At 30.0% G+C, this 26866-nt stretch overlaps 2 protein-coding genes across 2 annotated transcripts; both read left to right on the top strand.

Moving 5' to 3' along the window:
- Window positions 1–11207: 11207 nt before the first annotated feature.
- Window positions 11208–14363, top strand: LOC112714414 (U-box domain-containing protein 17). Its single transcript, XM_025766005.3, has one exon. It carries the CDS (start codon window positions 12036–12038, stop codon window positions 14178–14180), a length of 2145 nt encoding a protein of 714 aa, XP_025621790.1. The 5' UTR covers window positions 11208–12035; the 3' UTR covers window positions 14181–14363.
- Window positions 14364–23754: 9391 nt separating this feature from the next.
- Window positions 23755–25420, top strand: LOC112714413 (uncharacterized). The gene has a single exon (XM_025766004.3). The coding sequence runs from the start codon at window positions 23940–23942 to the stop codon at window positions 25170–25172; it is 1233 nt and encodes a 410-aa protein (XP_025621789.1). The 5' UTR covers window positions 23755–23939; the 3' UTR covers window positions 25173–25420.
- The last annotated feature ends 1446 nt before the right edge of the window (window positions 25421–26866 follow it).

Below are 26866 nucleotides of genomic sequence, written 5' to 3'. Positions count from 1 at the left end.
AGATAGAAGATACATGCATTTTTCACTTCAGTACTGTTCCTATGATGGCAAATTAAAAACATATTGATTTCATACATCTCCATTAATTGGTTTTAGATTTGTAGATTAATCAAACCGTTATTTAGGGTAGAAAAAGACACTAAGCTAGCGTGTAGTTCAGAGTTTATAGCCACATGAAAAGACAAAGCAAAACAGCTAGCCACTACTAATTTCCCACCCTACATTCCTTCTTGCTTCTTGTGGCCAATTTGGTTCCTTGATTTTATTGATTTAGCGCTATATATTATTTAATTAATTTATCATTATTATTATAGCGCGTATAGCAGCAATATTTATATTATTTTATTGAAATAAAATTGTTGACTAGTTGACTTTGGCATTCCTTCGGGTATAGGTAAGAAAATTGTGTGTTAGCAACGATCTCAAATCTGCGTGGTCGGTCATTTTATTGGCCGCGAAGAAGACAGCAACCACACAAATGAATCCCTTTTCCTTCTGCCTTTATCATAAGCCTACTATATTTTATGACAAAGTTTTTGTTTTTGTTTGGTTTCTAGAGGCATTCCCTGCTGCCACACGTTCTCATTAATCTTTTCGTCGCAAATTATTTGAGTAGTTGATTTCAAAAAATAGCTAGTTCTATTCAATATTTAAATTTGTTTTTTTTCACAGAATATATAATAATAAAGATAATATTTAAAGTGAATGAGTCACTTGTATTTATAAAAGTATTGGGCCACCATGGAGAGCTTTCGACCACTGAGGAGACTTCAGGGAGGAATCAAGCGAGAGAACATAAAATGAGAATACACTACACCTAACTCAAAACCTTAAAGTATCAAGTTAATGAGTCTCTCATCTTATAAACTCCTCACTCTTCCATACTTTTTTTATGTGGGACTAACTTCAACACTCCTCACACTTGCAATACTAACAATCTCACCCTCAAGTGTGAGCCTCCACATCAAGCATCAACTCCTCTCTAACTCCTCCACCACTACGAGTATTCGTCCATCACACTGCCACAAAATACCGCGGGATACGCCGCCCGGACCGATTAACCATCGGCTCTGATACCACTTTGTTGGGCCAACCGTAGAGAGCTCTCGACCACCGAAGAGACTTCGGGGAGGAATCAAGCGAGAGAACATAAGATAAGAAGACACCACATCCAACTCAAAACCTTAAAGTGTCAAGTTAATGGGTCTCTCATCTTATAAACTCCTCACTCTTCCATACTTTTTTTTTATGTTGGACTAACTTTAACACTTCTCATACTTGCAATACTAACATAAAGTTGGGTAGTTTTTAACTTTGGTTGAATAGATTTAGTTCGTTTTTACTTTTTTTTTTTTAATATTAAGATGGATTAGTTTGTTTTTACTTTATTCAGAGATGTTGATTGATCTAAATTTCAGTTTATAAATATATTTGAGTTGGACTATTGCTAATAGATCAGATCAATACTAAAGAGAAAGTTTAAAGGCCCAATGATTTTTATGTTTTGTGATCAATATTTAACTATTAAAAAAAATGAGTTATCTCTCACTATTTGATTTAATCTCACACCATTAAAAATATTATTAATAGTTAATTGATGATTACAAAACACAGAAATTAATAACCTCCTAACACTCTTTTAGTACTAAATTTCTGTTTTTTTTTTTTTTGCAGCTTATAAAATGCGTATAAATCTTAGAGAGATAAATAAACAAATAACTTAATGATATTACTCCTTATAAAACATAAGAACAATTCTAATACTATTTGTTACCGTATGTGCTTAATATTTGCCCAAAACCCTAAAATAAGGAGAAGCACCCCGAATCTTCATGTCCCAACGCTTGCCACTTGGCAAAATTTCACGCATACAGATAAATCTTATTGCACCCTTCGTGTGTGTTGAACAAGCATAAAAAGCTCAATTTTAATTAGTAAAATTTTATGAAAAAATAAATCTTTTTCAAATTAAACCTAATTTTGTAATTGTTTTAAATGTCATCACTAAAGAACTTTTTTTCTTCATAACTTACAAAAAATATATATGAAAATGATTTAACATTTAAGACACCAAACAACAACCCTGCATGGTTTGAATTGGTTTTCTTACGTAGATAAATATTACTTATTATTAGCTTCTCGTATCAATGCGGTGACTTATTGATTTATTTATTTATTAAAGATGAAGTATTAAAGAGATGAATAGTCCATAGTCAGAGATAATAATTCACGTGGTTTTGAGTGTGTATGACGTTTTAGTCGGCGGATCCGGTAAGCTAATACCAAGTAATAACCGGAATCAGTTCGGCAGTTTTTTATTTTTCAAGAAAAAATAAATTATCATTTGTACTTATGAAAGATATAAACGCTGACAAATGTGTTTATATAAGAATAAAATAATAATTATAACTACAGAAAATAATTTTTGTGTGCTAAGAACCTAAGAGTATTCGAATGTTAGTTACGTAATTAGTCTGTTATAGTATTTTTGACACACATAAACTATCTTCTGTGATTATAATTGTCGTTTTATTCTTATATGAGTACATTTATTCTTATATCAACATCTGTATCTTTTATGGGTATAAATGATAATTTATTCTTTTAACAAAAATATAATAGCTGCATGTGCTTATAACAAACAGTTTCATAGCTAAAAACTTCGTTCGAATGTGTCCCCTGATTTTGGGTGTTTAGGGTTCTTGAGATAAACGAATTAAGAGCCAAATGCCACCAAGCAATAGGCTCGCCAGCAGCCACGGATTAATAAAAAGAAAAGAAAATAAATGCATAGGCTTGATAATAAAATTGAACGCATATTATTCTATTAGTGATATTAATTTTAAAGTGTATGTGATAAGCAGCATGCATTATCGTTATTCTTCCACAACGTGCTTTTGTTGTTACGTTGTTATCTATGTTTGAACACTTAAAATTAATGGTGAAAAATAATGAGTATAAATATACTAATGAATGAATTAATTAATTAGTCGGCTAAGAGCGAAAGGATATTCAACTAATATATTTATTATTCATTTAAGCATGTGATTAGAAAGTTTTAATATTGTGACCATCATGAAATCACTCTTCTTAAATTCTCTAAAATTGATTTTAAAAAAAAATAATATAAATAGTTATATTTTTAATATTATTTTAATCAATTTTTTTAAATTTGTTTAATTTTTATATAATTATTTTTTTATTTGTCTTATGCTAAATTTTTTATTTTTAAAATTCAACAAATATCGAAATTTAGACTTTTCGATATAAAAATCTGATATTATAACATAAAATCACTCATTCCAAAAATCTAAGAGGATAAAAAAAACAACATAAATAATTATATCTCTAACACTCTCTTTCAAGTAAGAGCTTCAATTCTTTTTAAATTTGTTTGATATATATATATATATATATATATATATATATATATATATATATATATATATATATATATTCGTTTTTATTTCTCTTATACTATTTTTTTCACTTTTAAAATTGACCAAGAATTAAACTCTATAACATAGAATTTATCATATTAGAAATCACTTCTCTTAAAAATTTAAATTAATAAAAAAATATAATATACATAATTATATTTCTAACCTTTTTTCAAACAATAGTCTATTTTTACACTTATTTAATTTTTGCATAATTTTTTTATTTATTTTATATTATTTTTTATTTTTAAAATTTATTAAAATTTAAACTCCAAATTTGTTGGACATATAATTTATCGTATTATGAAATTATTTCTCTTAAAAATTTAAAAACTTAATTTAATAAAAAAATATGAATAATTATATTTTTAACTGTTAACATAGTTAAAATTAAAATTAAGAAAAAAAAAGCGAAGAGGTGAATTGGCACTGGCATGTTTGTATGTTTTCCCAGAAATTACAGCAAAGCTAAGTCTGCAGTCTGCAGTCTCCACACACCCATTCACATTAAATGGCGTGGTGGCCCCATTACCTTTCTAAGTCAACTCTTCCCTTCTTGGACTCTTCTATGTATCTTCTATCCAAACTTTTACGTACCAATTAAAATGTAAATTTAGGACTTTTGAGTTATTTCGGTCAAGTAGTTAAAAATATTATTATATTAAAATTAATGGAATTAGAAACAAAAATCAATATAGTTTATTAGTGAAATTCCTAAAAGAAAGAGTTATACAGAATTTACGGAAATATAAAGAAAAACAAAAATATCAAAATTTTTTAAATAAACAGAAGTTACATTTTTGTAATAAAAAATGTTTGGGACTATATATAGTTTAAAATTTATATATAGCTATAATTTATTTTTTCTTTTATTTATATTTATTGATTATTATTCGAATAGGTATATATTATTAAATATAAAAATATATATTAAATTAAATTAAATAATTTTAAATTATTATTATTATTATCTAATATTGCTCTTTCTAATTTACCACTCATATCATCATACGTATATCATTAATGAATGACATGCAACGTTACTTATTACTATAATTATAAAAAAATTTTAAAAAACAATAAAATTCAGTCTAAAATAACTAAAAAGTTTTATTTTGTATTAATTAATTATTATTTAAATAAAAAGATAATTTTAAATATAATAAATACATAATTATAAATATTATTTATATAAAATTATAAATATTAAATTAAATAAAATAATTTTATATTATTATCTTTTTAACATTACTATAAATATAATACAGTTATATGTTGAAATTGTTTAATTCTAGATTCTTAGTCCTATACCATATGCAATCCGTTTGATTTCGGAACCCAGTTATTTTTAGTTTATTACCATATGCAGGTCTAAGTAAGAAATTTATAGAGTTTTTGGATCAAAACAAATATATAATATTTCAATAATGCTTTATATCCATATAAAATATCTATCTTAGTTATCTAAATACTTTTTTTTTAACGCATCTTCTTTTTTTTTTAAAGTTACATGAAATATATGCATGTTCCTTCTCCCTCCTATCAACATAATAGATTTACTTAAATCTCTTTTTTAACGTAAATATTCTTCTTCTTCTTCTCTTCTTCAACATTAATGATTTGCATTATAATTTTCGAATCTGTAATCTCTATTGTTCGTCATTCTTCTTCTTTTTTCTTATTTTCTGTTCGTTGTTCTTCTCTGTTATTTGTCCTTCTTTTTCTTTTTTCTTTTTCGATTTTATGAATTTATCTTCTTCGTTTTCAGATTTCAATATTCTATCAAAATAATGAATGATTCAAATTTAAATCAATTAAACGAGAGCATTTTAAATTATTCTTCTCATAACGAATCAAACGGACGAGGTTTGAATTTTTTTAATCGAATTAAATGGAATGCTTTCTCTTCAAATTATATTTTTGAGTTCTTGTATATGAATCTGTTTGCTTTCTCTTCTAGATGAGTTTTATTGTTATTAATCTTTTAAAATTGTAAATTAATTTGTTGACAATTTCAGCGAATTGAATTTTAAAATTATGGATTCTTTTTTCTAATCTATAAATTTGGAAATGTCAGGATATATTAGCATCAATTAACATTTATTAGAAATATTTAGTATATCTGAATATTTATAATAAATATTACATCTTTATTATTACGATTCTCTTAGTACCTATAAATACCCTTTTATATTGTATCGTTCTAGAAACTAGAATACACTCAATAATACATCTCTCTTACCTTTCTAACATGGTATCAAGAGTTTAGGTTCCTTTTTTTCCATGAACATTTGTTCATTTTTCCTTCTTCCAGCAGCCTTTTCGTCCTTATTTTTGCTCGCCTTCCCGATCTTTTTATTTGTCATCGACCATATCATTGTCTTCGTCTCATCGTCACGAGTCTAGAGAGCCCAGCCCCGCCATCTACCTCAGCCGGACGCACCGCCACGTGCCGCCGCAACGTCCCTGCCCACTCCATCGTTTCTCCTCTCGACGTTTTTAGCAACCGTTGGATCTCCGCCAAGATTGTACGGTCTAAGAGCCTCCACGTGTCGTGTCGCCAAGACTCCCACCCACCCGCGTTGAGAATCGCCCGTGACCCAGCCCGATTCACTGGCTAGCCCGCGTTCCAGCTCACTCGCCAGCGTGTCTTCCCATTCCAATCAGGCGTCGCCACGTGTCACCCGTTGCTGACATGGCACTGACGCAGTATTGACGTGGCAATCAAGTGGGGACCCCTCTAAGATTTTTTGGTGAGCTCTTTTCGATTCTGTGCTCTATTTTTTCGATTTTTCTCCCGATTTTGCGGTTTCTTCTCTTTTTCATCTTTGTATCTATTATCATGGCAAACTCAGATATTTTTTCTACCATCGACAGAAAGGATCCATTCTATCGAAATTGTAACCGTTTTGGGAATCTCTTCTCAAACTGTTCTTCTGTTAAATATTGCACATGCCAACAGAAAGGTCACATTAGCTATATTTGTCCACAACAGTTTTGCCATTACTACAAGTTCTCAGGACATGTTATTACTGCCTGTCCTACTCACCCATCACGTTCCAATCAGAACAAGTATCATTCTCGTTTCATTTACACTAATCAGAATGTGCCTGCTTTTATTGCTAGTACTGTTGCTACTGCATCCTCTGCTTCTCTCAATTCACCTTCTTTTTTCCATCTAACATTGAGTCTCTTCTTAAGCTACTTCTCTCATTTTCTGGTAATACCTCTTCCACTCTTTCCACTCCTCTAGGTAATCTACATGGTATTTTAATTCTGGTTGTTTTAATTACATGTCTCCTTTACATAATCTTTTTTTCTCTTTGTCTACCACCACAAATGTACCTTCTGTCAACACTGCTAATGGTTCCCTCTTGCATGCAACACATAAGGGTTTTATTTTACAGTCTAATCTTCATCTTCCTGATAATTATTTTATTCCCAACTTACACTTTAATCTTATCTTTCTTGGTCAACTTATTGAACTCAATTTTGATGTCACTTTTTCTATCTCTGGTTGTCATGTGCAGGATCCTCAGACGGGACAGATCATCGAGACTGGACACAAGGTTGAAAGGTTGTTTAAACTCGAGAATCTTCATATTCCTGTGTCAACTCTCTTTGCTGCTTCTTCTCCATCTACTCTTCACTTGTGGCATCACCGTCTTGCCCACAGTTCCTTAGGAAAATTGCGTCATCTTGTGTCTAAGGGTGTTTTAGGTCAGGTTAATCAAGAGTCTTTTGATTACATCTCCTGTCAAATTGCCAAACAACATGACTTATCTTTTCACAATAATTCTTCTCTTGCTTGCTCTCCTTTTGACCTTATCAACTCTAACATTGGGGGACTCGCTCCCACCGCTTCTATGGGAGGAGCTCGATACTTTGTAGTTTTTATTGATAATTATTCACGCTTTATTTGGGTTTATTTGATGACTAATTGCCATGAGCCACCTTAGATTTATATTAACTTTGCCATTATGATTAAAACTCAGTTTTTCAAGGTCATTAAAATTTTTCGGCGTGATAATGCTATGGAATACCATGACTCCAAACTTTTAACTTTCCTTGCTGAATAAGGTACTTTGTCTGAGTTTTCTTATTCCATTATGTCTCAACAAAATGGACGGGCTGAACGCAACATCGTCACATCCTTGACTCTGTTCGTGCAATGCTTCTTTTTTATTCGTGTCCTGAGTGTAATTAGGGTGAAGCTATCCTTACTGATGTCCATGTTATCAATCGACTCCCTTCTTCTGTCCTTTGTAACATTACTCCCTTTGAGCATCTTTATCATACTTCTCCAGATTACAATTCTCTTCAAGTTTTTGTTTGTGTCTGTTTTGTTCTTCCTTAGCCTCATGAACATACTAAACTTGAACCTCGGGCTCGCATGTGTTGTTTTCTTGGTCATGACTCTGAACACAAGGGTTATCGTTGTTGGGATCCTCTTTCTAAATGCATTCGTATATATCGTCATGTCATATTCTGGGAGCATCACATGTTTTCTAAGTTCTCCTCCTTTGAGTCCATTCCTTCTACCCAGTCACCGTTTTTCACTAACCCCAATGTTGATCTTTTTTCTAGTGATAATTCTACAGGTTTTGTCTCCAGTCAACCTCTCGAGCCTTCTACTCTTCCGCCTTTTCCACCTCCCGGTGATTCCAGACCAGACGATGATCCTTCTCCTACTGTCATGCCTCCTCCCTCCAATCGTTCTTCTAGGGTAAGAAATTCACCTCCTCATCTTCTTGATTATCATTGTTTTTATACTATTCTTTATTACCATGAGTTTCAGATATTCCGAGAAGCCTCCACAAATCCAAATTGGCAGCAAGCAATGAAGGAAGAAATTCAGGCACTTGAAAATGCACATACTTGGGACTTGGTTAATCCTCCTTCTGATCATGAAATTGTGGATAGTAGATGGGTATACAAGGTCAATATTCGCTCTGAATAGGGATTTAAAAAAGAAGGTCTTTATGAAGCCATCCCCAGGATATCCTTGTTCTTCTAATAAAGTCTGTCTTCTTTGCAAGGCACTCTATGGTTTTAAGTAAGCTCCTCGTGAGTGGTTTGATAAGTTCAGCACTACTATATGCAATCTCGGCTTCACTTGTAGCCCTCATGAGAATGCTCTCTTTATTCAGATTGCCCATAATGATGTGTTTCATGAACGCACCAAACATATCGAGATTAATTGTCACTTTGTTCGGTAACGTCTCCTTATTGATGCCATTCGTCTCATCACTGTTGGAACACTGTATCAGACTGCTGATATCTTCACGAAGGCTCATCATCCAACTCATTTTCAAACTCTGGTATCCAAACTCAAGATGGTATCCTTAGCTCACACTTGAGTTTGAGGGGGGATGTTAGAGAGTAATTATAGAATTGTGTGCTTTTATTACTTTGATTCCTCTAGCACCTATATATACCCCTTGTACATTCTACCTTTTCGATATACTCAATAATATACCATCCTTTATATAGGTGCTAAGAGAATCGTAATAATAAAGATATGACATTCTCTCATAAATATTCAGATATACTAAATAATTCTAATGAAGGCTAATTGATCCTAATATATTCTGACATCTCCCTTAAACTCAAGTGACAACTTGAGTTTGAAACATTTTTAAAACAACGAATTAAAAAATGCATAAACTGATAAAACGGGTACAGATAGAATTGCCGGAAGGAAGCGCATATGAAACTGTCACTGTCTGAAAGAAGCGCAGACGGAACTGTCGCTGTCTAAAAGAAGCGCAGACGGAACTGCCGTTGTCTGAAGAAAGCGCAGACGAAACTGCCACAAGAAACACAAACAGAACTGCCACAAGAAAATGCAGAAAGAACTGCCACAAGAAGAGCACAAACGGAACTGCCACAAAGAAATGCAGACAAAACAGAAACAAGAAAACACAGACGAAACTGTCAGAATAGTGGCCAACTGCCAAAAAACTACTAAAAAGATGGCAAACTGCTGAAAAACTGACAAAGTGTAAAGAGATAGCAAACTATCAGAAGGTGACGAAAAATATATGGTTTCTCCATGAGAATAAGTAAGTAGTGGATTAATGAGATAATCGGTGAGATGAAAAAATATCAAAGTATTGACAAATGGGAAGGAAAAAAATACCACGGAAAAAAGTATGAAAATACGGTAATTTCAACCGAAGAAAAATAACATATTCTTCTCATGAAGGATAACCTGACTCTGATACCATGTTAGAAACAAGAGACTAAACTGGAGAAAGGATGATATATTATTGAGTTTGTCGAAAAAGTACAATGTACAAGGGGTATATAATTGTGCTAGAGGAATCAAAGTAATAAAAGCATACGATCCTATAATTAATATACATATATACTAAATAATTCTAATAAATGCTAATTGATCCTTATATATTCTGACAGGGTAATTAGAGTTTAGCAAAAGTTTTCAATCTGTAATTCACTGGATTAGAAATCAAGAAAAAAATTTTAGGTTTGAGACAATTTTTCAGGATTCATAGAGTGAGAGAGTAAGTTGGGGATTGAAATTTTGAAAAAATTAGGGTAAATTTAGTTTAATATGGAAAATTTTTACCTATTGTTGTTTTAATTTAATTATTAATGACACATAAGTAATTAGTTTAGGGATGCTGCCATCTCAATAAAATACGGTGGCCAATTTAGCATTATTTTCGTCAGAGATGTGCTCCAACGAGTTTGAGGGTACATTTGTCAAATTTTAAAATCATTTAAGGACCATTTTGTTAATAATAAAAGTCATGTACCATTTTTGTCAGCGACAAAATCTTTCGGATATCGAATTGGTATTTACCTTAAAAGCGTAAATAAAAATAGTAGTCAATCTATTCCTATTATCTTACCCTGTAGAAAAAATTATAGGAGTAAATTATTAAAATAATATTTGAAAGTTTATATTGCTGAAAAAAAAATTTCAAAAAATGTTAAGAAAAAAAGATAAATAGATTCCTAAATTTTTAATTCGAAGATACATAAGTTCTTAATCAATTAAAAATATAAAAACGTCATTTATCTTCTAAAATATAAGACATTTAAGTCTCTCCATCTAAAATATAAGGACAAATAGGTCCTCCAAAAGGACTAAGATGTCTTATTTTTCAAAAAGTAAATGACTTTTTTGTATTTTCAATTCATCGATAGCTTATTTGTCTTTTGAGATAGAAAGTCGAGAATCTATTTTTCATTTTCTTAAATGTTATTGATAAATATGGCTCTAGAATTTTTTAAAAAGAGACCAAAAAAATTAAATATTAAATATATATTCTAAAAATAAATTTTAAAGATTAGATTTTGATGTATATTTTTGTAATTATTATTAAAAAATATTTTTTATTTTTAAAATTTGATAATTTTATGTCAAATAAATTTTTTTAAATTTTTTTTAATGTAAATGACCATATTTTTTAAAAAAAATCTAAAGATCAAATATTATTTTAATTTTTTTCTACTTGTTAAATATTTATTCAAATATTATTAAAAAACCTGAATAAAATAGTAAATTATTTGTTAAATATAAAATTTTTTAATTACATATAAAATATATAATATTTATTAATTATTTTTATCTTATTTTTAAATTATTAAAAATTATTTTATTAATAATATATTTTAAACGTCTTTTTGTGAACCACTAAAATCTTTTGGATTGGAGCTGTAGTTAACTTAACCCAAAGAAAGCAAGCATGTTACACACATATCTAGGAGTTTGCAAACACTGTGGACTTTAAGGCAAGTCTGAAGTCATAGCCCAAGAAAAGCAAGTAACATGGCATCATCAGAGGGTACCACACACCATGTTTCACTTCCAAAGTCAAAACCAAAACAACACTTATACATTTCCCAATCCATCCTTTGCCTTTGTACTGTTTTTAGGTCATGTGTGATGTGTCTGACAAAAGTAACACTCTGCCTAAGTCTATCCCATGAGCCCATAATTGTAATTTCATACAAAAGCTAACCTATCTTTAATCTTCATCTATTGCAGCTAAGATGAGGTGATAAAGAAAAGGAGCGAAACATAACGAAAGGACCAGAATCTGCATATAATCAAAAATCAATCCGTCAAACATAGGAAAGTCATTTTCACGAAGGCTGCAACCTGCAACCTATAGAGAGAGAGAGAGAAAAAAAAAAAGAAAAATAAAAATTAGAAATTGAAGTGAGAAGACAAAATAAAAAGTCTTTGGAAATTCAGTCCCTATTTTTATCTTTCTCATATACGCGGATTCGGCTGAATTTTTTTATTCTTGATATCTCTTGGGAGTTCCGACTTGTTCATCCTTCTTCTTCTTAACCCTTTCAACATTCAAACTCTCACCAAACAACAACTGTTTCATAATCCCTTCTTTTTTGTGCCCTTTGGCAACCTAGAAAATTATTTATTTTCCCGGAAAATCCCACAGATCTGAAAGGTTCGCCAAGTTCTTTCATTTTCCTGTGCGAATTGCTCGTCTCCTCCAATTACCATCTGGGTCTCGAACGAAATTTCACACCAGTGAGAGATTCTAGCTGTTTGGCTTCGTGTTTTTGAATTTTAAAATCCCTAGTTCGCCGGTTTCTATGGCTTCAGGGGCTATATTCTCGTCGCTGCGGCGGAGAAGGTCACCGTCGTTGGAAGCATTTCTGGCCCCCGTTGACTTGACAGACGTTGCACTCGTCCAAACGCTCGCTCACGTGGCCACCGAGCTCGTCACGTGCTTCTCCGATCGACCCTTCTTCTTCCAGCGCAAGAATTCCAGGTCCCTGATCCGAAAAGTGGAAGTCTTTCAGCTGCTCCTGGAGTACCTTAGCGATTCTTCAGGCGCGTGTCTTCCACCTACCGCCGTGCTCTGCCTCAAGGAGCTGTACCTGCTTCTCTATCGGTCCAAAATTCTTCTTGATTACTGTGCTCAATCGTGTAAGTTGTGGCTTTTGCTTCAGAACCATTCGATTTCTGGCCATTTCCATGATTTGAACCAGGAAATTTCAACCCTTTTGGATGTTTTCCCAATTGGGGATATTGGGTTGAGTAAGGATGTTAGGGAACAAGTTGAGCTCTTGCAGAAGCAATCGAGGAAGGCTAGGTTGTTTATAGACAAGAATGATGATGCACTTAGGATAAGATTTTTCGCTTTTTTTGATGAATTTGAGAGTGGGAAGATTCCTGATTCTGCTGAATTGAGGGATTTCTATGTTGATAAGCTTAGGATTTTGGATGCTAGGAGTTGTAGAAGTGAAATTGAGGGTTTGGAAGAGCAGATTGTTAATCATGAAGGGGACATTGAGCCTACAATTTCTGTGCTCAATGGTTTTGTGGCGATGACTCGGTATTGCAGGTTCTTGATCTTTGGGTTTGAGGAGGATGAACTTGCTTTGGATAATGGGGTTCAGAAAAAGATCAAGAAGAGATTGATTACTCAGGAAATCGCCGAAACATTTATGACTGTTCCAAAGGACTTTTGCTGCCCAATATCATTGGATTTGATGCAAGACCCGGTGATAATTTCCACAGGGCAAACATATGATAGGAGTTCCATTTCCAGGTGGATGGATGAAGGCCACACGACTTGTCCGAAAACAGGGCAAATGCTTGCCCACAATCGCCTTGTTCCGAACCGTGCGCTGAGGAATTTGATAGTGCAGTGGTGCTCTGCACATGGAATTCCACTCGAACAGCCAGAAGTTATGGATCCAATGGCTGAAACTTTTGCATCAGCTTGTCCATCCAGAACTTCCCTTGAAGCCAACAGAGCCACAGCGACACTTCTCATCCAGCAGCTCGCTAATGGGTCGCAAGCCGGGAAGACTGTTGCTGCTAGGGAGATAAGAATGCTAGCCAAAACTGGTAAAGACAACCGCGCTTTCATTGCAGAAGCGGGGGCAATTCCTCATCTTCGAAATTTACTATCATCTCCTAATGCTGTTGCTCAGGAGAATTGTGTAACTGCATTGCTCAACCTATCCATTTTCGACAAGAACAAAAGCCGGATCATGGATGAGGAAGGGTGTCTTGGATCGATTGTCAATGTCTTGAGATTCGGCCACACAACAGAAGCAAGGGAAAATGCTGCTGCAACATTGTTCAGCTTATCTGCAGTTCATGACTATAAGAAGAGGATTGCAGATAAGACGGGAGCTGTCGAAGCTTTGGCAGGATTGTTGCAAGAGGGGACTTCAAGAGGAAAGAAGGATGCTGTAACGGCTTTGTTCAATCTTTCCACTCACACGGAGAATTGTGTTAGAATGATAGAGGCAGGCGCAGTAACGGCTCTAGTTGGAGCTTTGGGGAATGAAGGAGTCGCGGAGGAAGCAGCAGGTGCCTTGGCCTTGATCGTCCGGCAGCCGGTTGGAGCCAAAGCAGTGGTGAAGGAAGAGGCAGCAGTTGCCGGATTGATTGGCATGATGCGTTGTGGAACACCAAGAGGTAAAGAGAATGCAGTTGCAGCATTGTTGGAGTTGTGCCGGAGTGGCGGTGCAGCTGCAACAGAAAGGGTGGTTAAGGCACCATCTTTGGCCGGATTACTTCAGACCTTGCTTTTTACCGGAACAAAGCGAGCGAGACGAAAGGCAGCTTCACTTGCAAGAGTGTTTCAGAGATGTGAAGCTTTACATTATGGTGGATTAGGTGTAGGGTATGCATTTGCCAGCAATTCTGCAGCAACTAGGGATACAAGCTTTGCTGGTGATGTTTCAGTGCCAATGTCCATTTCTGTCCCAGTTTTATAGTGGTCATAATCTCCAGTGTTGTTACATTCCCAATTTTTGTTGTAAAAGTCTTTACAGATTCTTTCATTGAAATTTATAAATGATAAGAAATTATAGCAATACCATATGTATTTATGAGGTCCACTGAGTGTTGTTGTAATGAGTTATATGAAGAAAGAAAAAAATATAGACCATTTCTCTGCATGTGGTTTCTCTTCTTTTTTGCTACTATCCACAATGAATCTATGGTTATAGGTCTAACAAAGAAAATGATATTAGTATTAAATACAATATACTAGCTTTGTAATTTAATATAATGTAAAACTAAGCATCATGTTTCTACCAAATGTGAAGCATGCACGATTCTTGTTAGCACACTCCACTGGTTCTGTTCCAAGAAGAATCTAGACCACGCGGCTGAATGTTCCATTCTTCTTTCTCAGTCCATGGTGACTTCAACATAGCACCTTTTATTTTTATTTTTCCATCCAAAAAGTTAGAACCAAATTTTGATCACAAAAAGATAAAGCTGATTTATTCTTATTCTTTTATATGTTTTCTTTATTGGAAACAATCTTATTTAAATCATGCATACATGCTTATTTGATAATATTGTTCCTTTAAAATTTTAATGCATCTACATATTCGAATCTAAATTGAAAATGTCTAGTTGAATTCGAGCATCTTCTTATCAACACATTCGTTGGTAGAAAATTCTTCATTTTAACGAGTAAGATGAAAAAGGAACTTAAAAGTAATTTGACACCCGTGAGTGGTGCAAGATGGTCCTAAATCCTAATTCAAGATTCATCACATAATGGCACAGTCGACCGAACCAATTTTGTTCAAACTAGATTCTGGTGCATGTCAGCTCAAGCTTCTACCAGGCCGTGTTTGTTTTTAGAAACAGGACAGAACATGACACTGAAACGGAGACAATAGGACGGAGACACTAAAAATTATCTTTTGTGTATTGTGTTTGGATACGATGGACAAGACACTAATGTAATGTCTAGTATTATGTTTGGATATACATGGACAAGACTAAAATATTATATGAAATGACTAAAATAATCCTGTGATTCCAAATTTTCTACATCAATACAAATTAATTTAATAAAAAATGAGAGTACGTAGGAGTACAGATGGAACTTGAAAAAAATATTTGAAGAGGCAACAAATTTTAATAAAAAAATATATTAGTATTTATATTAAAATAAAATTTATAAATATAATTATTTTATTTTAAAATTTATTATTAATATGTAGGAATACATGTTTTTAAGATTAACAAAAAAAATAAATTTGAGTTTGATTAATAAAAAATTTTGTTTAAGTTAATAAACCAAATTAATTTTAAATAAAAAATTAATTTTAAAAAATCTATTTTTACATGAAAAAAAATTAGTTTTTGCATATAAAAATCTATTTTTATTTAAAAAAATAATTTTTTATCTAAAAACTGATTTTTCTTTATAAAAAACTGATTTTTTCTTTAAATTATATAAAATCAATTACAATTTATAAATTATTTTTTAGCATTTTAAAAGATCAATTTTACTTTTAATAATATTTATCTTTCAAAAGTTTTAAAATTAATTATTTTTGTTATTATTTTTATTACAAATTAAATAATATAATATAAGGTTAAAATGGTATTGAAGTAAAACGATAAAAAGAAAAGAATTATCTACCCCTAATAAAAAATTTTACTACCTGGAAAAGAAAGAGATAGAGAAATAACAGCAATAAAAAAGTATCTCTAAACAACGCAATAGGAAAAATAAAAAGGGATAATAGTGGAAAAAAAAGAAAACAAAATTTATAAAATTGTCCGTGTCCACTCTTCCAAATCTCGTGTCCATCATTGTCCTTCGTGAAAGAGTGGACACAAAAGTATAAAAAACTGTCTCGGAGACAATATGTCCACTGTCCATGTCTCTGCTTCCAAACACTTTTTAAACAAGTGTTGTCCATGTCTCCGTGTCCTGCCCCCGAAAACAAACGCTACCCCATATACTTTCTAACGAAATAAAGAATATTAATTACTCCGGAGAATAAATAATATTTAGCAGTAATTGTGAATCCCTTATTGTATAAATTTGAAATGCCTTTCTACACAGACTTTTTTTTTATATGAGAAACATGTGTGTGTTGTGTGTTATTGTGGAGAATGTGGGTGCTAGACATGGATGTGGGACAGTTTTTTCTGAAACAAGGGATGAAAAAATCGGACTTTTTTATAAAAAAAAATTAAACCTACTAATCGCACAGTCTTATTAGTGTGGAAGAGAAAATTTAAATTTTGGCAAAGGTAATCGGACGCTCAGATTTTTTTTTTTAAACACAAGTCGGACTCTCCGATTTGTGTACCCAAAAATCGGACGGTTCAATTTTTGCTCTTGACTAAAATACTTATACACTTCATAACTACATCCTACATATTTTCCCTTCCATATCTAAATTAAAAAGTGTTTTTAGACATTCGGAAGTATATAAATTCTATTTTAGTCAAGAACTACTAAGAATTTTGACGATGAAATTAGTCTAAAGTTCAAAAAATATAAGAATTAAGATGAGAAAAGATACCTGATAAAAATTATCTCTGATATTTATAATTTTTAGTAGCTAAAAATTCGAAAAAAAATCTCTTATTTTAAAAAATATGATCTCGATTTAGACGTATCCTTAGAATGTTTTTGTATGGTCCAAAGAATGCATGGAGAAATATGTCACCATTGCCTTAATTAATTTCTTCTACCAACTATCCCTTAATGAGAAGTGATTGGAGCCACACTTGACTAGTATTACTATTTTCAGAGTTGCCGTCACTGGCATTCCTTAACCAATCTTGAGGGTATCAATTACACACACATATATGCATGTTTCATTGCCTAGGAAAATTGCAGCTTATGAAATAGTGCGTTTTTAAATAACGGTCTATCTAGATAAAATAGTATATTAAAAAATTATCATATTTATTATTTTTTTAAGTATTAATTTATTTAAATGTAAAGTATTAAATTGATCCTCTTACATTTGGGTATAATTATGTTTTTGTCTTTAAAATTTAAAGTGCCTTATTTGAATTCAAAAAAGTTTCATTTAACTTCAATTTAGTCTCACCGTGAGCTCAAAGTTAAATAATTAACAGAATGTTTTTACGTGACAGCAGTACAAAAATAAAGTCGATAATAATACAAGCTCCAAAGACACAAAATCAACAGTGGATGTATCAATACATTTATTTATTATTATCTTTAGTTCTATAAAAAATATTTCATTTAAATCGTAAGAAGAATGATAAATAAATGTCTTAATGCATCTACGGTTGATTTTGTACTCCTGAAGTTGAGTTTGTACTTGTTCTCCAAATTATCAATCTTATTCTTATACTGCTATTATATAGAATATTCAATTAATTATTTAACTTTGATCCTATATTAAAACTAAATAAAACTTTTTTAAATTCAAATAAAATTTTTTAAACCTTAAGAATCAAAATAGAATTACTCAAATACAGGACCAATTTAGTACTACCTTTGTTTAAAATGCCTTCACCATTAATTAGTTTATTTAAGTTTGAAGACAAAAATGGATGGGAGAGAAAGTGGAGGCATAAAGCGCACATATGTGGAAAACAATTGGATATTTTTGGTATATAAACCTATATTTAGTGAGAGCATGGTGGTGGTTGAGCTTATCTCATGTGATATGATACCGTTAGATTAAAGAATAGAGGAGGAGAAAGGAAGATTTTTAATGATGACAATAACACTATGACAATCAAATATCAATAAATATTATAGTTTTAACTTGAACAAGTAATATAATGCAATTAATTCATGAATAAAACTGATCCTGAAAACTCTTCTACTTCTTAGCATCGCCCCCTTGATATACGGGTGAATGTTACAATACTCTTCTAAGGTTTGAAGTTTTGAAATTTTTTTAAATTATTAACATTGTAATGTACGTTAGTGCAATATCATAGAAAATTCTATTAATAAAGTTTTTAATGTATATTGATAAAATTATTAATTAATTAATTAATATATATATATATATATATATATATATATTTTAAAACTACCAATACATTAATTATAACTTTTAAAATATATTTTTAATAAAATAGCAATTATGATTATTATAGAAAATTTTTTTGATGACTTCCTATTAAAAATTTAATATATTCTATTGATATATAAGTTATTAAAATTATTAAATTCATTTATAAATTCTAATTAATTAATAATTTTATTTTTATTTATTTTAATTATTTATTTGATATTATAATTTATCTCATAAAATTTGAAATTTTTAAATAAATAATTTAATTATTTTAATTATCAAAATAAATAATTTATAACGTACTTACCAATTTACATTACGTTTATTTATTTCGTTTACATATGTATATTTTTGTCAATTTTTATATATCTTGTTTACACATAAAAAATTATCTCGTTTATAGTATAAACGAGATATATGTATTTATAAATAATTAAATATAATTTTTAAAAATAATAAAAAACATTAATAATTTAAATTGGATTAAACTTTGTAACAAATTTTGTACAACCAACTTAAATAGAAAAAAATTTATATCCAATGCCAATAGAGTCGTGATCTTCATTAACTGTGTCATCAAATAAATCACCTATATTTAAATTATATTTCAAACTTTTATACACTCTCATGTGACAAACAAAATTTGAAATATATAATTTAAATTTAAAAATTAATATTCAAGAGAGTATATAAAAAATTTAAAAATTTTGTCATTTAAAAATTTGAAATATTATCTAAATTGCTTTAGTGTAAATTCTAACTAATTTTATCTTAATAACTGTGTCAACAATGGACAGTTAAGGTTGCACTTATGTGCTTTTATAGTAGACGTGTTAACGTGTCCATATTTTCTATTATTTAAAATAGACGCTTTATCTTTTCTATTATTTAAAATCTTTTATCTTTTCTATTATTTGAAACATTCCATTTTTACAAAATTTGGTCTAATTTAAATTATTAATATTTTTTATTATTTTTAAAAATTATATTTAATTATTTATAAATACAAATATATCGTTTTATACTATAAATGAGATAATTTTTTATGTGTAAACAAGACATATGAAAATTGAAAAAATATACATATGTAAACGAAATAAATAAATATAGTGTAAATTGGTAAGTACGCTACAAATTATTTATTTTGGTAATTAAAATAATTAAATTATTATTTAAAAAATTTTAAATTTTATGAGATAAGTTATAATATCAAACAAATAATTAAAATAAATAAAAATAAAAATTATTAATTAATTAAAATTTATAAACGAATTTAATAATTTTAATAATTTATATACCAATAGAATATATTAAATTTTCAATAGTAAGTCATCAAAATAAAAAATTCTGTAATAATCATAATTGTTATTTTATTAAAAATATATTTTAAAAGTTATAATAATGTATTGGTAATTTTACAAAAAAAATATATTAATTAATTAATAATTTTGTCAATATACATTACAAATTTTATTAATGGAATTGTTTAAGATATTACGCCAATATACATTACAATATTAATAATGCAAAAGAATTTTAAAACTCCAAATATTAGAGGAGTATAGAATCAGTCCCGTGAAGGATATTGATCCCTCCTGCTTTAACTTCAACTTGTCTTTTAAGACTTTTCAAGTCATAAACATACTCACATATGTGCTCACTTTCTAAATTGCTTTTTCATTACCAAGTATAATAGAAAAAGAAAAGAAAAAAAGGATCTTGCATTCTTGCTCAACATCAACGGTTGAAAAAGAATATATGATACGTAGTGCCATGATATTTGTTTTAAAAAAATCTTTGCACAATATCTTAGATGCCTAAATTAAGCTCTATATATATGTGTGTTGAATTCAACTAGTTGATTAATTAATTTACCTAGTGATCTTGGCAAATTAAATTAGTCAATAATAATAGTCTGAGGATGACTCCAATATAATTAACTAAGGTATGGTCATTCTCTATATCTAAATAAAAATTAGAGTGAATATTTAATTTGGTCCTTAAAAATTACTTTAAAAGAATTACGAGGTCTATAACAAAAAAAATATCTAATTTAGTCTTTGAATTTTTTTTAAAGACTGATTAATAATATTGACTTTTTTTGACATAAAGACTAATCAGTCTCATAAAAATAAAGCTTAGGACCAAATTGAATATTTTTTTTGTCAAACATCTCGTTGTTTTTCGAGACCGTCTAGAGTTTTTTTATGGTTCTATGGTTTCTTATTTGTAGTTCAACAAAACTTGCTGTCATCTTCTATATTGCGGACTTTAGGGATCAAGTTAAAAGTGCATGAAGCAAAATTATTCAAAAGTAAATTGAGACAAGTTAGCGGCATATTAATTGATTAATTGAATATTTGAGTGAACCGTAATGACACTCGTTTTCCACTTTAATTACATTTATTTTACAGTGTCCGGTTGGGCCTACATTACTGTGGGTTTCAAAATAGAGTAATAAACGGGCCTTAAATATACTACTGTTACCCTCACGACCACCTAAAACATAAGGTTACCTAATGTCCAAAAAAAAAAACCATAATGTTACCTTGTACTAATGTTATGTTCATGATTAGGAGACCGATGAAGAGTCTTGTATGCACACAAGGTCTGATTTAGTGGTGAAATTCCTTGCATTGTAAATAGGTATATTTTGATTCAAGATTTGGCTGAAGTAAATAGTGGATTAAAATTCTTAATGTTGTGTATATGAGTGTGTATTGTATATAAATATTGTGATATTATAATATCTAGAGTTGGGAGTTGTTCAATTTAATGTAACCATAAAAAAAAGTCTTATATAAATCTTTTTAGGAATTAATTAGAACTAACTTATAAAAGAAAGCAGTGGGAAATTCGAAAAAAATATTAACCACTTTTGAATCATTTATTAATAATAGAAATCATTGGTCAAGTTAATTGTTATTAGCAGTAATCTTTTTAAGTTTAGGGGGCCTTTATCTACAATAATTTAGTTTCAATCTCCCACTCAGAATTTTAAAGGATTGTACCGCAAAATGGGTTGCGGGAGTAGAATATTAATGTGTGCTTAGTTGATTTATGTTATCTGACAAAGACAGAGAAATTAACTAATTAATGTAGGCAAGAAAAATGGTTTAAGCTTTTCTTCCTTTGCATTTCCATACTCATTATTTAGTTGGTGAAAACTCGAGTGCAGTCAGTTGATAATTTAGAATTGTTAGATAAAAATTTAGTCAAATCATTCAAATCAATTTAACGCTCTTATCTATTAACTTTACATAAGTTTTCACCTATTTAGTTGCTAACAACTTCCTTCTATTCAATTTTTTACCAACCAAACGTAATAAGGATAGGGAGTGTCTAGTTAGTTTTAGCCTTTTTGATGAAAAATTTCCACACAAAAAATAGGAAAAAAAAAAAGCAAACCTAAGCCTCCTCTTATTATTATTATTTTTTTTTGTTCTTTGATAATTTTGTATCTCTTCTCTACAATATCTACATCTACTTCTACTATATATATACTAAAAGTATGAAAAAAGTTAGTGTACAATATTCTGTTTTAAATATTTTTTATTATATATATAATTCATAAAAAATATATTTTAAAATGTCTAAAACTTAAACTCATGATTTTTTAATTTAAGTATAAAATATTTATCATCTTAATTAACATTATATTTGCCATTATTATATATATTTAGGATCTGTTTGAAAAGTTTTAAAAGTAATTTTTTAAAGTTTTTTACTTATAAAAAATAGTAGTATTAATGTATGGTACAATTTTTAAAATTAAATTACAATTTTTTAAAAAATTATTTAGAAATTTATAAAGAAGTTAAAAAAAATGACTTCTCTCATAATGTTACTATTTTTTTTATCATATTTCTATAAAATAAGTACTTTTAGAACTAAAAATCTAAACACAAAATAACTTATTCATAAACTACTTTTAATATAATTATTTATTGTTTAAACTGTTTTTTCAAAAATAACTTAATTAAGTTGTTTATCCAAACTGAATCTTAAACTAAAGGTCATTGCTAATAATTAAATTCATGTTACAATAAATTATTTAGACTGGCTTAGCTTATATATATATATATATTGTCATGGTTGTTGCACTAAATTTAGCTATTAAAGACAACCCCTTATATGATTGAGTACTGCATGCATGAACCCTGGCCTATAAACAAAGCTCGTATTATGTCAAGTGGATGTCATTAATTATATCTATCTATTTCTTTATTTTCTCCAATCTCATCAATGGTGTATTAATTTGCCAATTATAACTAGTTAGAAAATTTTTTAAGTATATCAGTACGCCTTTGTTTTAATAATTTTTAACCTAATTATATATACCAAGCACATTTGAAAATTTAATTTTCCCACTAGTTAACTACCACTATAGTGTATCACTGTATAACCTTATATGAAGGTGTCAATCAACATTTGTTTAGTAAGTCGTTTGGAAAAATTGAAATGAGTGAGAGGTACACTACTATTATTAGTATATTTGACAAAGATTTTGGTTACTGTGCTACATAGCGTTGCTCTCTTAATTTTTTAAAAGTATAATAATCCAAACTAGAAAGCAGCAAAAGTGGGTAAGTCATCACAGGAAGTGGAGGGTTCTCTCCTTTTTTTTTTTTTTTAAATAATGCATGCAAAATAGCAATATATATTACACCTAGTTCATTTACCACAACTAATCGTTGGCACATGTCAAACTAAAAATTACTATAAATAAAAAAAAATATTATACTTTTTATGATCTATTTTTTTATTTTTTATATTTTATTTTTATTTAACTATTTTTAACTTTTATTTTTAGAAGAAGACAATTTCGTGTGAATAATTATATTTATGAAGGTAAAGGTTTAGGTGTAATTATCTTTATTTAAAATTAATAATTAAAATTTATTAAATATATTTAATTATTAACTTAATATAAAAACAACTATAAAATTTTGGAAAACATTTTAATAAAGATATTAAAAATGTCTTTTTTTTAAGACGTTCATACATGTTATGTTATTATTGTACATCCTTATTAAACTGGTTAATAATTTATTTTTTATTATAAATAAGAACAAAATCGGTTTATAATAGCAACAATAATAAACTCAATTATCTGCATTATAATTATTAGACTCGATTTGATCCGATTAAATTATACCATCTAAATCGAATATCTTAAAATTTTTGATAAAAAGACAATTATATTCTTAATTTTTTGTTTTTCAAACATTTAAATCCCTAAAAATTAAAAAATATAATTAAATAATCTCTAAAAAAGATTGGATTTTTTGTTATTATTATAAAAAAAAATCGGTTTTATTCTAATTCGTTAAGAAATTCAAAAATAACCGGTTCATTAATACGTACAATAATAATACGACAAATTCTTTAAAGAAAGACGTTTTATGCATCTTTATGAGAGCATCCCCTAAATTTTGACGGCGAAACTAGGTGAAAATTTATGTACAGTTAATTTGACGTGAAGTTGATATTTAAAAATCGTTAAATGATTTGATAGATTTGATTCTCAACTATCAACTTTACGTAAAGTTAACCGCTGAGTTTCGACAGTGGAATTAATATTAAACAGTAAGAAAGCCACGTTCTTCATAACCGTCTTCTTCCTTATTATTGTTACAGCTTTCTGCTTTATGTTCTTTGTATCTCTGTCTACCATCTTCTTTGCAAAAACCCTAAAGCAAGATAATGATGATGAAGTGGGGAGGAAGAAAAGCTGGTTCTTCTTCTCCTTCTGTGTCTTCTCATCACCATGCTTCTTCTTTTTCTTGGTTCTCTAAATTAAAGCACATGAGAATCAACTCATCATCATCCGAGCCAACTACTACTACTCATCATGCAAACATCAAGAAGCAGAAGCCACCATACCAGAATCATACTTCTGATGCTGTTACTACTGCTTCTTCTACTCTTGCTGATGATGCTTCTTCTTCTTTATTCCACGATGAAGATGATTTTATTGACTCTTCTTCAAGTTTCCCTGCTGCTGCTAGAAGAAACAGTAGTGCTATGAAGCATACAGCAAGAGAAGGTGCTCTCATCAGCAACAACAAGAACAAGTTGAAGAAGGAGAACAAGGAGAGTGGTATTATTCCAAAGGAAGAAAGAAAATTTGTGGATGATAGGAAGGTTGAAATGGAGATGCAAGAGTACACTAGAGATGACAAGGAATATGAAAACTTAAGGAGGAGATTTGAGAGGAAAGCTCAAAAGGTTTTGCAAGAACAACTCTTCAACTTAGAAAAAGAAAGAGGAAGAGAATCAAGAAAATTAGTACAAGAGATCAAAGATGTGGAGATGCAGTTGGATTCACCAAGAACAATATGCACACCAAGGATACATTATTCACTTCCATCTTCATCTGATTCGAAGAGTTCGAATTCTGTTAGAAGTAAGAAGAATAATAATATTTTGGAGAAGAAAATGATGATGAATCCTACTGATGAGGAGTTGAACTTAAACTTGAACTTGAAGGTGAAGACCAAGAAAAAGAAGCAAGATGGAAGCAGCAGCAGAGAAATTATTCATCAGAGGAGGAAATCAAAGCATAGCCCCAGAATCAGAATACATTCTCCAAGGATGTCTTCTCCCAAGATTGATCAAGTTTGCAGAATAAAGGCTATAGAAGACATGAAGAAAGCAAGACTGAAGATGAAGAAAGAAAGAGAGGAGATTATTGTGCAGGAAGCACTACTCACAAAAGGGTCAGAAGATAGATTTGCTGTTATAAAATGTTCATTGGATCCAAGAAAAGATTTCAGAGACTCTATGATTGAGATGATCATTGAGAAGCAGATTAGAAACCCAGAAGAAATGGAAGAGCTTCTGGCATGTTATCTGACATTGAATGCTGATGAGTATCATGATCTCATCATTCAAGTTTTCAGGCAAGTTTGGTTTCAAATGAGCTATGGTGCTTAATTAATTACATTAAGCATGTATTCTTGTATTTAAAAGAGAGTTAGCCCTTGTTATATATAATGTTATCATGCTTTGGTTTTACTTGATAACAATAATATTATTATTATCTTCCTGGATTTTTGCAGTTACATTTTAATTCAAGATTAGCTGCATCAAGATTATATAGACAATAAATTTTATGTAATAACAAAGTGTAGAATAATCTTATGAAGAATAATATATGATAATAGATATCAGAAGCAATTAAATTGCATTCTCTTATTGGATCACCTGAATCATGCTGCAAAGTAGTGCAAGCTGGCTTCTGCTCAGCAGCTTAATATTTTGAGTTACACCTTTGACAAATACATATTTAATATTGATATAATGAGCAGAACTAACTCCGTGATCATGTGTAATAATAATGTGATTTTTCTTGTCACAGTAATACTTTGCATGAGGTGGAAGCAAAAATAGGAAAAAAGTTAGATAGGCACATGGTATAGCTTTCTTATAAAATATAGCATATATTATTTTCATTTACCTTATTTTCAGAGTTTGTTTAAGATGATATCCACAGATAAATGATACAAAATTATTATGTTCTAATTAATTAATCTAATTGTAGAATGCATTATTTGCCTTTTGGGACCAATAAAGAACCAAAGTCACGAGATTTATCACTTATAATGACACCACCATGGTCAGAGTCCAAGGTCTTGTGTCTTTGATGGGTCATCACTCACTAACATCTATTATTTAATTTGACAATTAAGAGAAAATTAACCATGGGATATGTTGGTTGAGAACCAAGTTAAAACAAACGAAAATTGCTTTGATTTTCTAATTTACTTACAACACCCGCCAAATCAAATCAAATTAAAAGAGAAATAATAATAAAATTAAAAAAAAATTCTTCCCTTATACCAAGAAAAGAAAAAGTTCTTCTATTTTGCAATATTTTATAAGATCACATCCTCAATCTTTCAATCTTTCTTTCTGCAGATGCTTGGTCAAAGAATTATCTCAGATTCCATTTGACCCCAAGTTGAATAGTAGCCACTTAGAATAGTCAAAGGCATATATGCTCATAATAGTGTAGTCAATAAAGACTGAAATTATTTAACTACCATTGGATTAGTAAATTCTATTGTATGATAGATTGGTAAATCCTACTTAGTTACTGATCTATAGGTGGTTAATCTCTTACTATCTCACCTTACATAAAAAATCAAAGAAAAAGCAGAGACAAATCTGTTAAAATGACTGTTTGTGAACAGAAAAGAGACTGTAAACATGTAAAATGCAGAATCAGGTTGCATCCAAACAGTTTCAATGCATGCAAGCAAGTTTCCAGTTTCCACAGCATCTTCTAAGACATTCCAACATATTTTAATAACCCAAGCAGAAGAAATGTAATAAAACTAGAAACTAGAAAGTGATTTCACATCATGGTAGAACATGCCATGTCTTGCATCCTGTACTCATCTGTGGTTGCCTTGCCTTACATATAGCTTTCTGTAATGTCACAGCACTACAGTTTGATTGCCAATTAACAACATATAATATAATATCTTATATTTCCCAAAATGAAAAAATCCTAGTTTGAATGTAACACCTTCAAGTCTCAATAAATTCATTATTATTATTCAACAATTCTTTCTCTTATTAGCAAACAATTCAGTGCAGGCATCCAAAATATATATATATATATA

The sequence above is a fragment of the Arachis hypogaea genome, chromosome 10 (genome assembly GCF_003086295.3).
Source record: "Arachis hypogaea cultivar Tifrunner chromosome 10, arahy.Tifrunner.gnm2.J5K5, whole genome shotgun sequence".
NCBI lineage: Eukaryota > Viridiplantae > Streptophyta > Magnoliopsida > Fabales > Fabaceae > Arachis > Arachis hypogaea.
The sequence above is the reverse complement of the archived record's forward strand: the minus strand, read 5'-3'. Positions and strand labels throughout refer to the sequence as shown.

Coding starts and splice junctions, on each gene's coding strand:
- LOC112714414 (XM_025766005.3), top strand. CDS start 12,036: ATGGCTTCAGGGGCTATATTCTCGTCGCTGCGGCGGAGAAGGTCACCG.
- LOC112714413 (XM_025766004.3), top strand. CDS start 23,940: ATGATGATGAAGTGGGGAGGAAGAAAAGCTGGTTCTTCTTCTCCTTCT.